General features: G+C 43.5%; 2 protein-coding genes across 5 annotated transcripts in view; both read left to right on the top strand.

Annotated features, from left to right (window-relative positions):
* LOC135375217 (protein phosphatase 1 regulatory subunit 37-like) overlaps window positions 1-7,002 on the top strand; it is a 92,562-nt gene extending 85,560 nt beyond the window's left edge. For 3 of the 4 annotated variants that reach the window (XM_064607935.1, XM_064607937.1, XM_064607938.1), the window contains one exon: window positions 4,869-7,002. In XM_064607935.1, coding sequence (XP_064464005.1) covers window positions 4,869-4,960 — 92 coding nt within the window. In that variant the 3' untranslated portion in view covers window positions 4,961-7,002. Of the gene's footprint in view, window positions 1-2,366; window positions 3,981-4,868 lie in introns of those variants that run through there. The other variant, XM_064607936.1, reaches the window with a different exon arrangement.
* Window positions 7,003-7,673: 671 nt separating this feature from the next.
* LOC135375240 (beta-1,4-glucuronyltransferase 1-like) overlaps window positions 7,674-12,742 on the top strand; it is a 115,136-nt gene continuing 110,067 nt past the window's right edge. The window contains exons 1-5 of the mRNA XM_064607970.1: window positions 7,674-7,780; window positions 8,429-8,568; window positions 8,668-8,860; window positions 9,397-9,586; window positions 9,652-10,306. Of these exons, the coding sequence (XP_064464040.1) occupies window positions 8,509-8,568; window positions 8,668-8,860; window positions 9,397-9,586; window positions 9,652-10,306 (1,098 nt within the window). The 5' untranslated portion in view covers window positions 7,674-7,780; window positions 8,429-8,508. The remainder of the gene's footprint in view (window positions 7,781-8,428; window positions 8,569-8,667; window positions 8,861-9,396; window positions 9,587-9,651; window positions 10,307-12,742) is intronic.

Raw genomic sequence — 12,742 nt, 5'->3', positions numbered from 1 at the left:
CACATTTCCTTCGGACAGCGACGCCAGTCCGCTTCACAACGGGCACTATGTTTTTCACCGGGACAGCTGCTTGGTGTGGCACGCGCAGCATAGACTAAAAGCACCGATGCACGAGCTGAAACGACGTTCTCTGCTTAGCGTCAAAGCAAGAAAGAGTGCAGTATAATTTTGATTGTAGCTTCACAACGGAATCAAAGTTTTGAATTATGATAACAAGTGCTAAATTAACATAACGTGTAAAGTAATTTGAAGTGAACTTGTTTTTGCATTTAGTGCCCCTCTAACGAGGTTTAAAAGCACGAATCACACAAACATCGCACAGACTTAAGCGTCAATGTTTTCTTTCTCCAATGAAATCACATAATCAGGGTTTCAGTGCACAAAATTTGTTATCTGCATTTATTATCTAAAAGCCTCAATTAATAAGCCTCACTCCCCCAAAGCAAGGCATAGCAATGTGAAGAGCGGAGGCACGACAAGCTCAACTAGTGACCAATGTGGTCAACAATTGCAAGCAATGCCGTTTTACTGTGAACAGTTTTCTCCCTTTAATATTTGCCATGACACCCCTGCAAATGTTATTGTAACAAACAAACCAATTTTATTACAAAGAAATTAAATTAGATTACAAAGAAAGGAGAAGAGCACCCCATTAAGTAATACCTGCTACATGGGGAGCCTTTAACATACAAATAAATCAATGAATTAGGTTATTGTTCAGCACCTTTTAAGTAATTCTACCCCACGGTCTGTGCACATATTAGGAAAGGTAAAAACTGAAGTACATGGACTATGTAAGCTTGCTTCCAGGTCGCTATTTCTGCTGCTTGTTTGTGAATTTGTCCTGCCTTTCTGTCAGAAATGTTTGTCTATAAAAATCATGATTTTCACAAATTTTCATGTGCGTGGGCATTTAACAAAATCAGGGCTCTTGTTCCATGCATCTGCCTGTAAACCCTGAAAGGTGGACTGTAGCTGGTAACAGGTATTAAACTACTGGCTAGCATCATGTATAAAATGAAGTGAAACAAAACTACTATCTTTCTTTTTTTCATTACAACATTACACAATTATGGAGAATTAATTTTTTTCTAATTTTTTTTATGATGCATAGAGAAAGGGAACCAAAGCAAAAAAAGAAAGAAGGGGAAAAGATAAAAACCTTTCAGGGTTAAATGTAGCTAGCACCCAGAACAGTTCCATTAAAAAATGTCAGAACTAAAATTGGCATAACTGCTGCACATTTTAGTTTGAGTTTGAGGTGCTAAACGCAAAATCTTGCTGGACAAACAACGGTACGAGGGGTGATAAAAAAGTGTGGTGAATGTTTACGTACAAATATGTTTATTAGAGTGAGAGATAAGTTCAAATTAGTCCCCATTGAAATAGTCCCCGGTGCTGCGAACACACGTTGTCCCACCGTTCCTGCCACTTCCTTAGGCAGAACGGGATGTCCTCTTTTGTGAGTGCATTTAGCTGCGCTGTCGTGGCTGCCTCGATGTCACGAGCTGATGCGAAACGTGTGCCTTTCGTGGTCATCTTGATTTTCGGGAACAGCCAGAAGTCGCACAGTGCCAAATTGGGGGAGTGAGGTGGATGAGGGCACACGATAATGTTCTTATTCGAAAGAAACTGCCATATTATAAGCGACGTGCAACAGGGCGTATTGTCACGATGCAGGACGAAACTCTGCAGTCAAAATGTGTTGAATGGAGTCGTAAGACATGCCCAGATCCTAGGAAATTTTAAAAACAGTCAGTCGCTGGTTTGATTGAATCATTTCACTGACACTTTCAACATTTTCCTCAGTTGTTGATGTTGAGGAACATCCCGACCTCTCTTCGTCTTCAATCTATTTGCAACCATGACAAAATCGTTCAAACCATTTTTAGACAGCCTTAACGGTGATGGCAACTCCACCATAAACAAAACTGATCATTTCATGCTTTTTTGAAGTTTGAAGCAAAACTTCATGTTGACGCGTTGTTCCTCATCCATGACTTCCGACACGCTCTACAAAAAAGCGCCTGCTTCTTACCGGAGCACAAGACTGACTGACTGCTGTGAGCAAGTTCCGTCTTGTCACACATTGGCACTGATATACAATGCGTCACCACCCCAAAGCAGTTCGCGGAATCTCCCTAAGAGGTCGCTCTTCGGCAACATTCACCATACTTCTTGATCACACATCGTATATAGTAGTATGTCCGAATTTTTCCAAATCTGAAAACTGCTTTTGAACACTTTTGAGGCTGATGCATGAAACATGTTTATTCCTGTGATGTTTCAGATCTAACTACTTAGCACATTTCCGTTACATTTGGTCTTCCTGCCTTCGGTAACGGAAGTCGTCTCTGTCTTTGCAGCGTTCCCTGAGCCTGCTGTGGACTTTAAGTTTCCGTCGGAGTGAAGTGCTTCCCCGGTGTGCTGTGTGACACTTTGCAAACTGTGTTATTTGCCTCCCACTGCGGTTCGCCATCGTTCCTAGGCCAATCTTAAGTTATTCTTCCTATGATACATAACGGCTTTGTTGTTCACTTTGTTTGAGTTGCTTGCACGCACGTTGCCATGTTGCTCAGCTTTTGGTGCACTAAGACGCAATAATTTAAAAGTTACGTTGCAGTACATATGCAATGCTTCAGATGCCATTTTTTTTGTGCAAAGGTGTTCGAGGTGATGTCATTATGATGCTCCTAAAAAGACTGAAACGCACAACTTCAATCATCACACAACTTATGAGTGGTCAAAAAATATTTTTAAAAAAGGCTCAACATGGTCTCACATTTATGCTTTTTCATGTTGGTGCACGCTGGCAAAATCGTTGCAGTTGGAGGAACAATTGTGACTTTGCCATTAATGTTTAGAAGGACCTTATGTATTCCAGGTAAATATCACAAAAATGAGAGAAGAGGATAGCGTGTTTTCCCAAGAACAAAAGTAAAAAAATAAAATAAAAGTAACATGTGAGTACTATACAGATACCACATGCATACTATACAGATGTCACACTAAGCATGTTGTCAATCCGAAAGTTGAACTGTTGAGTCATACATCGCATGCACATAATATCACATTATTGCATATTTCAACTTGATCAATATCTCATAAACAGCTTTGTTTTTGTGAGCACTAAAAATTAATGCATACGTCTCATTCAGTGACAGTTTCACACACGGTGGGCTTAACCAGCGGCTTCCTTGTGGAAATTGTCAGCAGAGCAATTTCAATACAGCGAGAATATGATGCCTTCACGAAGAATGTTTGAATAGAAGCCCAAGTAACTTGCAATCCTGGAACTTGCGCGGTGCTGTGCAATTTTTTTGTCTGTACGCACTTTACATATCAAATTGCACATTATTTCTTAGTTCTGTTTCAACACAAACAGTGATGCTACCCTAATGTTATAATATGCGGAAGTGATGCATAGCTGAAAACCTTATGGGAAGAAACATTCATGGTTTGTGGCCAAGACAGTACTTGTGTAGGGAACTTGTTTTACCTGTACAAGTAGTGGCTGACACAAGATCAAATAGTCAGAACTAGATACTCTACCTGCAATGTTGTTTTGTGTCTTACCTATCTGTCATGCTGCATCGTCTCCTCTGTGTCAGTATGGGCTGAATGCTGGAATTTTATTCGACTGAAAAATTTAATAGAGACTGAGTGGTGCGGAACAGCAGGACTTACACGGTTCAGTTGCAATAGATTATTGAAAAAGACGTGCCGTTGAGAAAGATTGTTGCGCATTTTGGCACTGATAACCTGTCTGCATTCCTCTACGGACACGAGCATGCTTTAAAGTTAGTGTTTGTGGCTGCTTTTGCTGCTGGGCATTAAGCTTCTGCTTGCTTGCATCAACATGTGCTCAAGTGTTAAGTTAGGTGTGTATGAAGCATTGTGTTTCCAGCAGACAGACACTGTTGGAAGCAGAGGTACTTATAATTAAATGCTTGTCGGTGATACTGCAGGCCTGTAACAAGCGCTGTACGCAGTTGATATCATCTTCACTATCACTGATTACTGCTACTTCTATAGGCGGACCTATAACCATTACCCGTGATACGCTGAAAGTTATAGGGCATGTATTAGAGATCTATTTATAGAAGCAAGAACTGTGCAGCTTTTGAGCAAAGAACGTTAACTCTGATCTCAGAAGGCTTTGTTGAATTTTTATGTCAATGCTTCACCTTCTTTGAGCAGTGGACAGCTTGTCGTTAAAACCTTAGGTGTCTTAAGAGCTCCCAGGGCAGAATTTTGAAGCCCGCTTTTCCTTTCATTTTCATTTTCTTAGCTCTCAAACTGTCACTTCCTTGAACTTCGTACCTGCAGTTGTGTCTGTCCATGTATATTAGATGCAAGAGCCGGAATACAATTATTAATGGTTACTGGCCCTTAAACTCATAGGTTTGTTTCAGCACAAAATAAATAGCGAAAGGAATGGCGGGCTTAAGAATTCGATCGGCCTTCAGTATCTACCAACTTCCCAAAGGATATCCTCAGTCTTGTGTACCTCAACATGCACTGGAGTTCTGAATGGATAAAATGGCAACATGAAAGCCTTTCGCACCTCTGCGGGTGCTCTTGATTGACACAAAATTGAGGAACCCCCTTCTGGAGGAAATCCCGAGGCGAGTTTGGGGACCCGGTGCCCAACTGTGCTAGAATACACGTTCCAGAACCTTTAATTTAAGACTACACCTTACACACGTTTTGCGTGCCGCATGAACTTCATGCTGAGCGCTCGCAGCACTCTCGATGTGACATATTTTCTAAATGTATGCTGTGTGTGTTCAACTGTCGTCCCCCCCCCCCCCTCTTTACCCAGTGTTGCATTTACTAGACGAACAAACTTTATACCTGCGTTGCAGTGACAAGTTTGGTGTCTGAGGAACTCCTTACGGAAAACCTTCCAGACTGCTGTGGGTTTCTGCAGCAGTTAGCTCTCATGGACACCGGCTAAACTCGTATGACAGTGCTCAAGACGTTGCATGCCAGAGAGTAACAACAACACTACATTTCTGTTATGGGACACCTGTACATCTGTGTATACTCCTGTGCAGGGCTTGCAGCAACCGGACATGAACAGTTCCTGTACTTTCTGAGATCAAACTGTCTCCCGTGTGTCTTACGTGTGCCGAACCTAGAAAGGCTTTCACAAACTTTGATTGTGTTGCATAAGATACGCTCTATTTATTTATCGGAGTTTACTGTCAAGGTGTTATAGTTGACACTAAAACAAAGAAGTGAAGCTAAAAGTAAAGCTGATTATTGGAAAAATAACCGTGACACACCTCTTTTCAACCGAAGAAAAGAGAGTTCGGGTGTCATTAAAATAAATGATTATGTGAATGTTCTTAGACTAGTTCCGTGGCGTCAAGTAGTTAAGTCATCACACGCTCGTCACCCGTAGAAGAGACGAAATCCGTAAGCATGTTTTTCTGTAAAGTACTCCACACCGTCTCTGTATTTCCCTGGACTTGTAGCTGGTGGTGCCAAACAATGCAACTTAACGGAAGAAGTGCAAGGGCGCAGGCGAACTGGTACATGATAATACGAAGGGAACCCAGAGACAGGGGAAAGAAAATACGAAACACACACGATCTCAGCAGAGGTAGATCGTGTGTGTTTCGTGTTTTCTTTCCCCTGTCTCTGGGTTCCCTTCGTATTATAATGCAACTTAAGCATTCTCTGCAAGTGCATGTTGTCCTGTCACCTTGTGACCATTGTAGATTATGCTAAACTGTGTACATAGAGCACTTTAAGACACCTCGCTTTGGTGGGATCTTCTCTGGCAAGTTATGAGCGTCTAACCTGGACGATGCTTTGGAATGCTTGTTAAAATATTTTAGAGTTTATGCCGTGTTCACACAAACACCAAGACTGCCATGTCTACGGACTGCTTAGCTCTATAGAAGGCAGACAATTTGTCACAAGAGGCAAAAGGGATATTTTTACAGTCGGTTTCGAAGCATGCAATAGCAGGGCTTCGCATAGCATAGCTTTAGTACTTTTGTGCTCTTGCGAAGTCCTTTGCATTCCTAAAGACACATGTTTGTTGACATAAATTTTAATGATCAAATCTTGGAAAGAAAACTTATGTCTGCAGTCGTTCTCCAGCTGCAAAAATTAGAGATTTAGTATTTAAAAAAATGCTCAGCATTGTTTGTTGCCGAAAGGCTGGTTAGATGACCTCAGGGGTCACCTTTGGGGTGCTAGGTGGTCAACCGTTGTTACAATGTGACTATTACCATATTACAAAATATATGTGTGCTGAAAAGCATAACAGGTGACGCAGAGTGTGTTTTGCTCTGCCGTTTAACGATATGGTGTTAGAGTTTGTTAAAAGAGTTATTACACAGCATAGGTAACTGTTGTAGAGGTAGCTCTATGTTTGTAAATAATGATGTAGTTAAGTGGTGTGCAATACCTCTTATGGTTTTGTACATATAAGCCAATTAGTTTTTTAAAAGCTTTCACGCTGTTATAGAACGGTGCTGGTTTGCTTTTTCATAAATTAATTTTTCTTTCCAAGCGCAGCTCTTTTCGTTGCAGACATGAAGGAACAGAGAGTCAGTCTAATCTGGCGTGCGTGGCCAGTGATATATTGATGTACAGATGTAAATGAAACAAGAACGTGGTACCGGTGAAAATATGTGCCCCATGAAGGTTTTATCTTTTCAGGCAGACTCTTCCAGTTGTGATCTGAGAAAGGCTATGCCTGGAGTGTGGTATGGTGTACAGGTTATGAAATACGAGAATGGCGTTTATTTTATGATGTGTGATCCATCATGCATTGTGAAGCTGTTGAACTACCTATCCTACAAGGATTAGAGCGTGTTTTTATTTTGTACAGATGAGGTGTTTGAACATTGTGAATACTTTAAGATAGTAGTTCCAATGCTGTTTTGTTGGAAATATTTTCTGTATGTAGTTTTTAAATTTGAACTGGAAAATATATATGTACATGTACGTGTAGATATGTTCAATAAATAAGCATAAATTGCAGAAGTGCTGTGAATCATTCATGTCAAATATATGTTTGGGCTTTTTTTAAGTTGTGACAGTGTGTGTAAAATTCAAAACTTAAAGGTTATCCGGGTACATCGATAAAAATTGAGGTGATCGGGAATATTTCACAAAGCAATATTCTCATTGAAGATCTGATATTGAACCAATAAAAACAATATTGCTAGATTCCAGTACGCTAATGTTTGTTTCAATGCTGACCTCATCCTCTGCCTGAAGTTTACAGACCACTGAAGTTCTTCGCTTCTTCTGATAAGGGTAGGTCATTCTTAATCGTTGAAATCGGTTGTCTTCTCTGCAGTAAAAAAAATAGTTAAAAGGAATAGTAAAATCATTGCAATATATCTGTAAAGCTGTATTCACTGTACGACATGTCATGCTGCGGTAAAGAACCCTTTACAGGACCTCCCCGTTCCTCCGACTGCGATGCGCTTCTATTCCTTGTTCTTTGGCGTCGCGACAGTAAAAAGTATCTCGTAAATTGCGAAATACTCTCAAATAATCAATCGCACCATTTCAAATAACGCGCGTTCTATCAAAATCGAAACAAATCTGATAATATCCGCGGCCGTCCCTCATGCGCATGCGCGAATGAGGCTGACTGACGCGCCACAGGACGTTCAATAACGTATTTACGCAGACGAAGGGCAACTACTCGTGTTTTGGCTGTCAAAATGCGCGGAGAGCGTCGGAGTTGGTGCATCTCCACGCCACCCGACAGTACCGACGCCGAAGGTCGTCTGATAAGCAATACGTGAGTGTTTTATATTCCTGTCGGGTCTCAAAGCAACGGATGAGCAAAGCAGACGCACGTATACGCTTATACTATCCGTGCCCAACCCATTTCGTGTCTCCGTGAGGAAACCTTATGATTGCAAGCTCTGCTGCGCGACTTCAGAGTTTTCGCACGGCAACTACTCATGTAAATGAGTAAGGAAATTGTTTATTAATGAATGCATCTGTGCTTGCGTGCTCGTGGATGCAGACGAGAGACGGCTTTTGGTGGAACGCGCGATTCGTTAGTGAATGTCTTCGGTGGTGTTGCTCATTGTTATTCCATTTTATTCGTTGCCATTGGGTCACATTCTTATGATAATCAATTCCTGTTTGATAAGTCGTGCACGCATCTTTCGCGTTGAGTGTTAGGAACACTCAACGCGAAAGATGCGTGCACGACTTATATGGGTAATTCATTCACGTTTTTGTGGTCACATGTTTACATCTGCAACGAGTTGAATACTCAAACCTGATCAGCGACTCGCTTGCGAAACGGAATGCGAAATAAAAATGACCACAGTCACAATACTTTGAAATGAAGCCGTTTTGTGACTGGTTGACGCTTTTTCTGAGCAGCAATTCCATCACCAGGTTGTAAATACGAATTTTTCTTTGCATACCGTAGACTGAAAAGTTACATCGGCATGTGAGACTCATCAGCATAGCGCACCACTTGGTCAGTGCGACTGACATGAAACTGTCACAATGCCTGCAATCTGGAGGAGCATCATTGTTCTTCTTGTCCTCGTCATTGCCGTGCTGCAAGTAAGTTGACCCTCGTGTTTGCACATACGCTATCCTACTACACTGTACGCTCTGTTATATATATACTATGTTATACCTACTACACTGTACACTATCCAGGTGGTGCACATCACTCTCCTTTCACGTCTGGAATCGCGCAAGGGCAGTGCTCGGATTGGTGAAACTCGGTCCCGTCGAGATGCGGATCAGGACCGTGCCGAGATGCAAGCTGTCATCCGACGCAGCTCCGTGCTCGATTCCAGCGGAGAATTTCACATCGTTAACTTCCTCATCCGTGCGGACAGCCTTCTTGGTGAGCTTCACATTCCTTCAATTGCAAATTACACAAAAATGAGCTTTGGTAATTACACCAAGGCTCGAGAATGGAGCCGCAGGAAACGTTCCATACGTGATAAAAACCTATACTAGTTATACAATCCATAATTCTATACGGATGTTGCTCTGTAATTCTGCATCCCAAGAGATGAGCACTGCATGAACTTTGTTGCGAGTTTAAATAATTGTAAAACATAATTATTTAAGGGATACTCGGTGCTGTACGTGCTGTCTAAATGTACTTCTATGGCGATGCCTTTTGCTACAGGAGCTCTCGGCAGCCTACCAGTTGGAGTAATTGGCGTCTCGTAACAACGTTAATAAGATTTTACTGTTTTATACACTTGCTTCAGTCCAGTAGAAGAAAATAGCAACCGGATCTATCGGGAGATTTTCACGAACACTCCGAAATTCTGTCGATTAATTTCGTGTCTGACTGTACCATGGTGGCAATCGTGCGTCCTCTACTGGTGCTCGTCGTACCAGGCTCTCGTAAAAATACGTTTCTCGCAGGTTCCCGTAACCACGTGCGTCCCGACGTGACCCTCGTCACGCAGAGTACGGCCAATCACCTGCATTACTTGGAGGCGCTGACTTCGCGCTGGCGGGGACACACCACGGTTACGGTGTTCGCGTTGCGACCCGACCTAGCCATCGTCGTCGAGATCTTGGTCCACCTCAGGAGGTGTTTTCCTGCACTCAGGTTAGTCCATAAAGAATCTTTGTTACTCGTTGGACTACACACTCACTCATTCATCCACTGCTCAGGTATAACACAAGCTTCCATCTAGTCTACCCGCTCAACAACGGTGCCCAAAACGATCCTCCGCCTCTTGACGGCGCCGAGTCCGACGGCGTCCGAGCGTCTCCCGACCCTCTCGGACCGTCTCCGCCGTGCGACGGGCTCTTGGATCAGTTGAGATCTCTACCTTTTCCCGAAAACTATGCTCACGGCATAGCATATCCCGTCAACCTGTTGAGGAACGTTGCCCGCCGGAATTCACTCACCGAGTTCGTACTCGTCCTCGACATCGACCTCCTCCCGAACGATGGACTTCACGAGGATTTCTTGCGTTTCGCAAACGAGAACAGGCTCTTTGTGGAGTCTCACAAGGACGACAAGACCGTTTATGTTGCTCCGGCGTTTGAGGTGCGGAGCGGTGTCCCGGTGCCGAGGGATAAGGTGGGATTGTTGAAGCGGCTCGAGTCCATGGAGGCTCGGCCGTTTTACTTGGAACTGTGCTGGAAGTGCCAGAAACACACGGACTACGAGGCGTGGCAACGAGAGCCGCAGGCTGAAAAATTAGCCGTGCTCTTCGAGGTCCTGTGGAGGGACCCCTGGGAGCCGTTCTACTTTGGGAGAAATTCGGCTCCGTTCTATGACGAGAGGTTTCGGCAGTATGGATTCAACAGAATTAGTCAGGTGAGTGCACTTTGGATACGCTGGCTCATTCGTTCCGGCACATTTTGTGATTAGTGGCGGCACTGTCATTATTGGAAATAGGGTAAAGGAAATACAATAGTGAGTACAAGAGGGTGCAATGGTGTCATGGTCTTCTTCATTGTTGTGTGGAAGTCACATCCAAAATGGCACCAAAGGTATGGTGTCATGTGTTCTGTAACGGAGTTCTTATGCCAAGAAATATGCTGTATTTGCATGTGACATAATGGGCACAATAGTGCTTCACAGTAAGGTTGACGCTGTCTAGTATGTGCTTACATGGCAGTGAACACAACAATATATGTTTTTTTTTTGCACTATGCAACCTGGCGTAATGATTTTTCACTATTTATGACATGTCTTGTAATTTTGGAGAAGGTGCTGTCTGCCCGCTGAGAATTGGCGGCTTGGTGCACCAGGGGGGAACGAGTGAGAGGGAAAGATGATGGTGGTACCGTAAATGGAGTGGAGTGTAATTTCTTGTGCTTCGAGATGCAAGTAGTCCTCGCAGAACTGCCCACCACACAAAACGTGTGAGCATCCCTCAGTAGCCATCATTGGGATGCTCTCTGTATCACGATAACTGCCAGGATAATTGGCAAAGTTACCTGTTATATTCGCTGCGAGGTCGACCCGAACAGCACAGCTGCGAGGTCGACCTATAGGGGGCGACACTGTCGCCTTTCCAGTGTGGATAACATGCCAGACGATGTTCAGAGTTGATGGTTCTTTTCCGCAATTATTGTGTATATTCACCGGAAGATCACTTGTGCCGCGATGGTACGACACCCTTCGGTTCCCCAATGCTCCATTTACTGCACTGAACGCGGAACAAACATGTAAAAGCAGACAACGCGAGGAAGCTATCCACACTACGATAGTTCGTAGTTCGTTTCTCAGCAGCGCGCCGTCACCGTTCAGTCTCTGAGCGAATAGTTGGGGGTTCAGCCCCGAACAGCACAACCGACATCTGCGTGAGATACTCTCCACTTTATTGTACGTGCTTACTTGTAACACAAGTTTGGCCAGGGAGGTCAAGGTGGGAGTTGCTATAACAAGCGTTATTCTAATCTGGCACTGGCCTACTGTCATTCTTAGTCATTGTTTCCCCAGTAGAGTTAGTTTCTGTTCATGTCCATTATGTGTAATTAGTGTGGTGGGCATTCCTTCAAATGTAATGAGGCTTATCAGATGCATCACCTAAAATGACTCGGTTGATTTTGAACTTTTGAGGAATTTCAAGAAGTTAGAATTATTAAACACCGACATAACAGAGAAAAGGCATCTACGGCAACTTAAACAAATTTTTTGGCTCTCGTTATGAACATGTTGAGAGATATTTTAATTAGAGAACGATTTGTGTGGCAGGCAGCTTCTGCTTCTGCTTTAAATACAAATTTTTCATAAAAATGGTGACGACTATCAATAGTATGTGACCGGGAAGAAATTGTGCAGTGACATAAAAATGAAAGCAGCAACATTGCCTGACACATTGTAAATTGTCTGACTACCTAAAAGCCTAACATAGGCATCCCTGGTGGTGCTTCTGAATGAGTTCTGGGGGAATGTGCATCCCGGGCTGACTTCTAAGGGAACTGTGCTGTATGTCTGACAGCGTCTGAGGAAAACCCAGGAAAATCCCCCAGGGCACAGCGGGCACCGGGATTCGAACCCGAGCACCTCCCAGTCTCGACGTGACATGGCCAGCACGGTAACCACTGAGCCACGCGAGCTGGATATCTGCCTGAGCAGATTGAAGCCAAATTCCGCATTAGTTTGACTGTCGAATGAAATCTCTTGATCAAAACAAGAAATTAAAGGCGCGCATACGGTTGTTCGACTTGCACTGTGCTGGTATCTTCAGAGTATCATCAGAGTATCAGTATCAGAGAGGCACTTCAGAGTATTGCATGTACGGTGATGAAACGCCCTATTCAACGTCATGAAAGTGAAGTTGTCGTCGTTGTTGTATGGAACGCCTTCCTAATCAGTTTTGTGAGCATAGCTCATCCGCGAATTATCTCGCGGGTTAGCAAAGTGCCGCTCCAAAAGCGAGAGTAAAAACAAAAGAAAGACGGAAAGAAAGAAGGCAAGAGAGAATGGATCAAAATAGTAAATGTAGAATGTAGAAGCACCTCGTCTGGTGTGTTAGCGGCTAATGGGGTTACGAAGCAGCGTGGGAGATCCTACATGACATTTACGAGACGCCGTCGCCATTACAAAGGCAGTCTGGTTAACCAAATAACGCCTTTTCTTTCGCCATGCAGACGACGCGCGGCCTGAAAGGTTGTCTCCATCTTTGGGCGTGAAACGCAAAATCTCACTCTAGAAGTCACACCTAACGGCCTTCGTGAAATGGCCGCCCTTTATGGTCTTAATTACATCGTCGTCGTCGTCCCCTTCAATTTGTGTCAGCCT

The sequence above is a fragment of the Ornithodoros turicata genome, unplaced genomic scaffold, assembly GCF_037126465.1.
Source record: "Ornithodoros turicata isolate Travis unplaced genomic scaffold, ASM3712646v1 ctg00000843.1, whole genome shotgun sequence".
In the NCBI taxonomy this organism is placed as follows: Eukaryota; Metazoa; Arthropoda; class Arachnida; order Ixodida; family Argasidae; genus Ornithodoros; species Ornithodoros turicata.
Note: the sequence above shows the minus strand (reverse complement) of the source record. Positions and strands in the feature narration are given on the sequence as shown.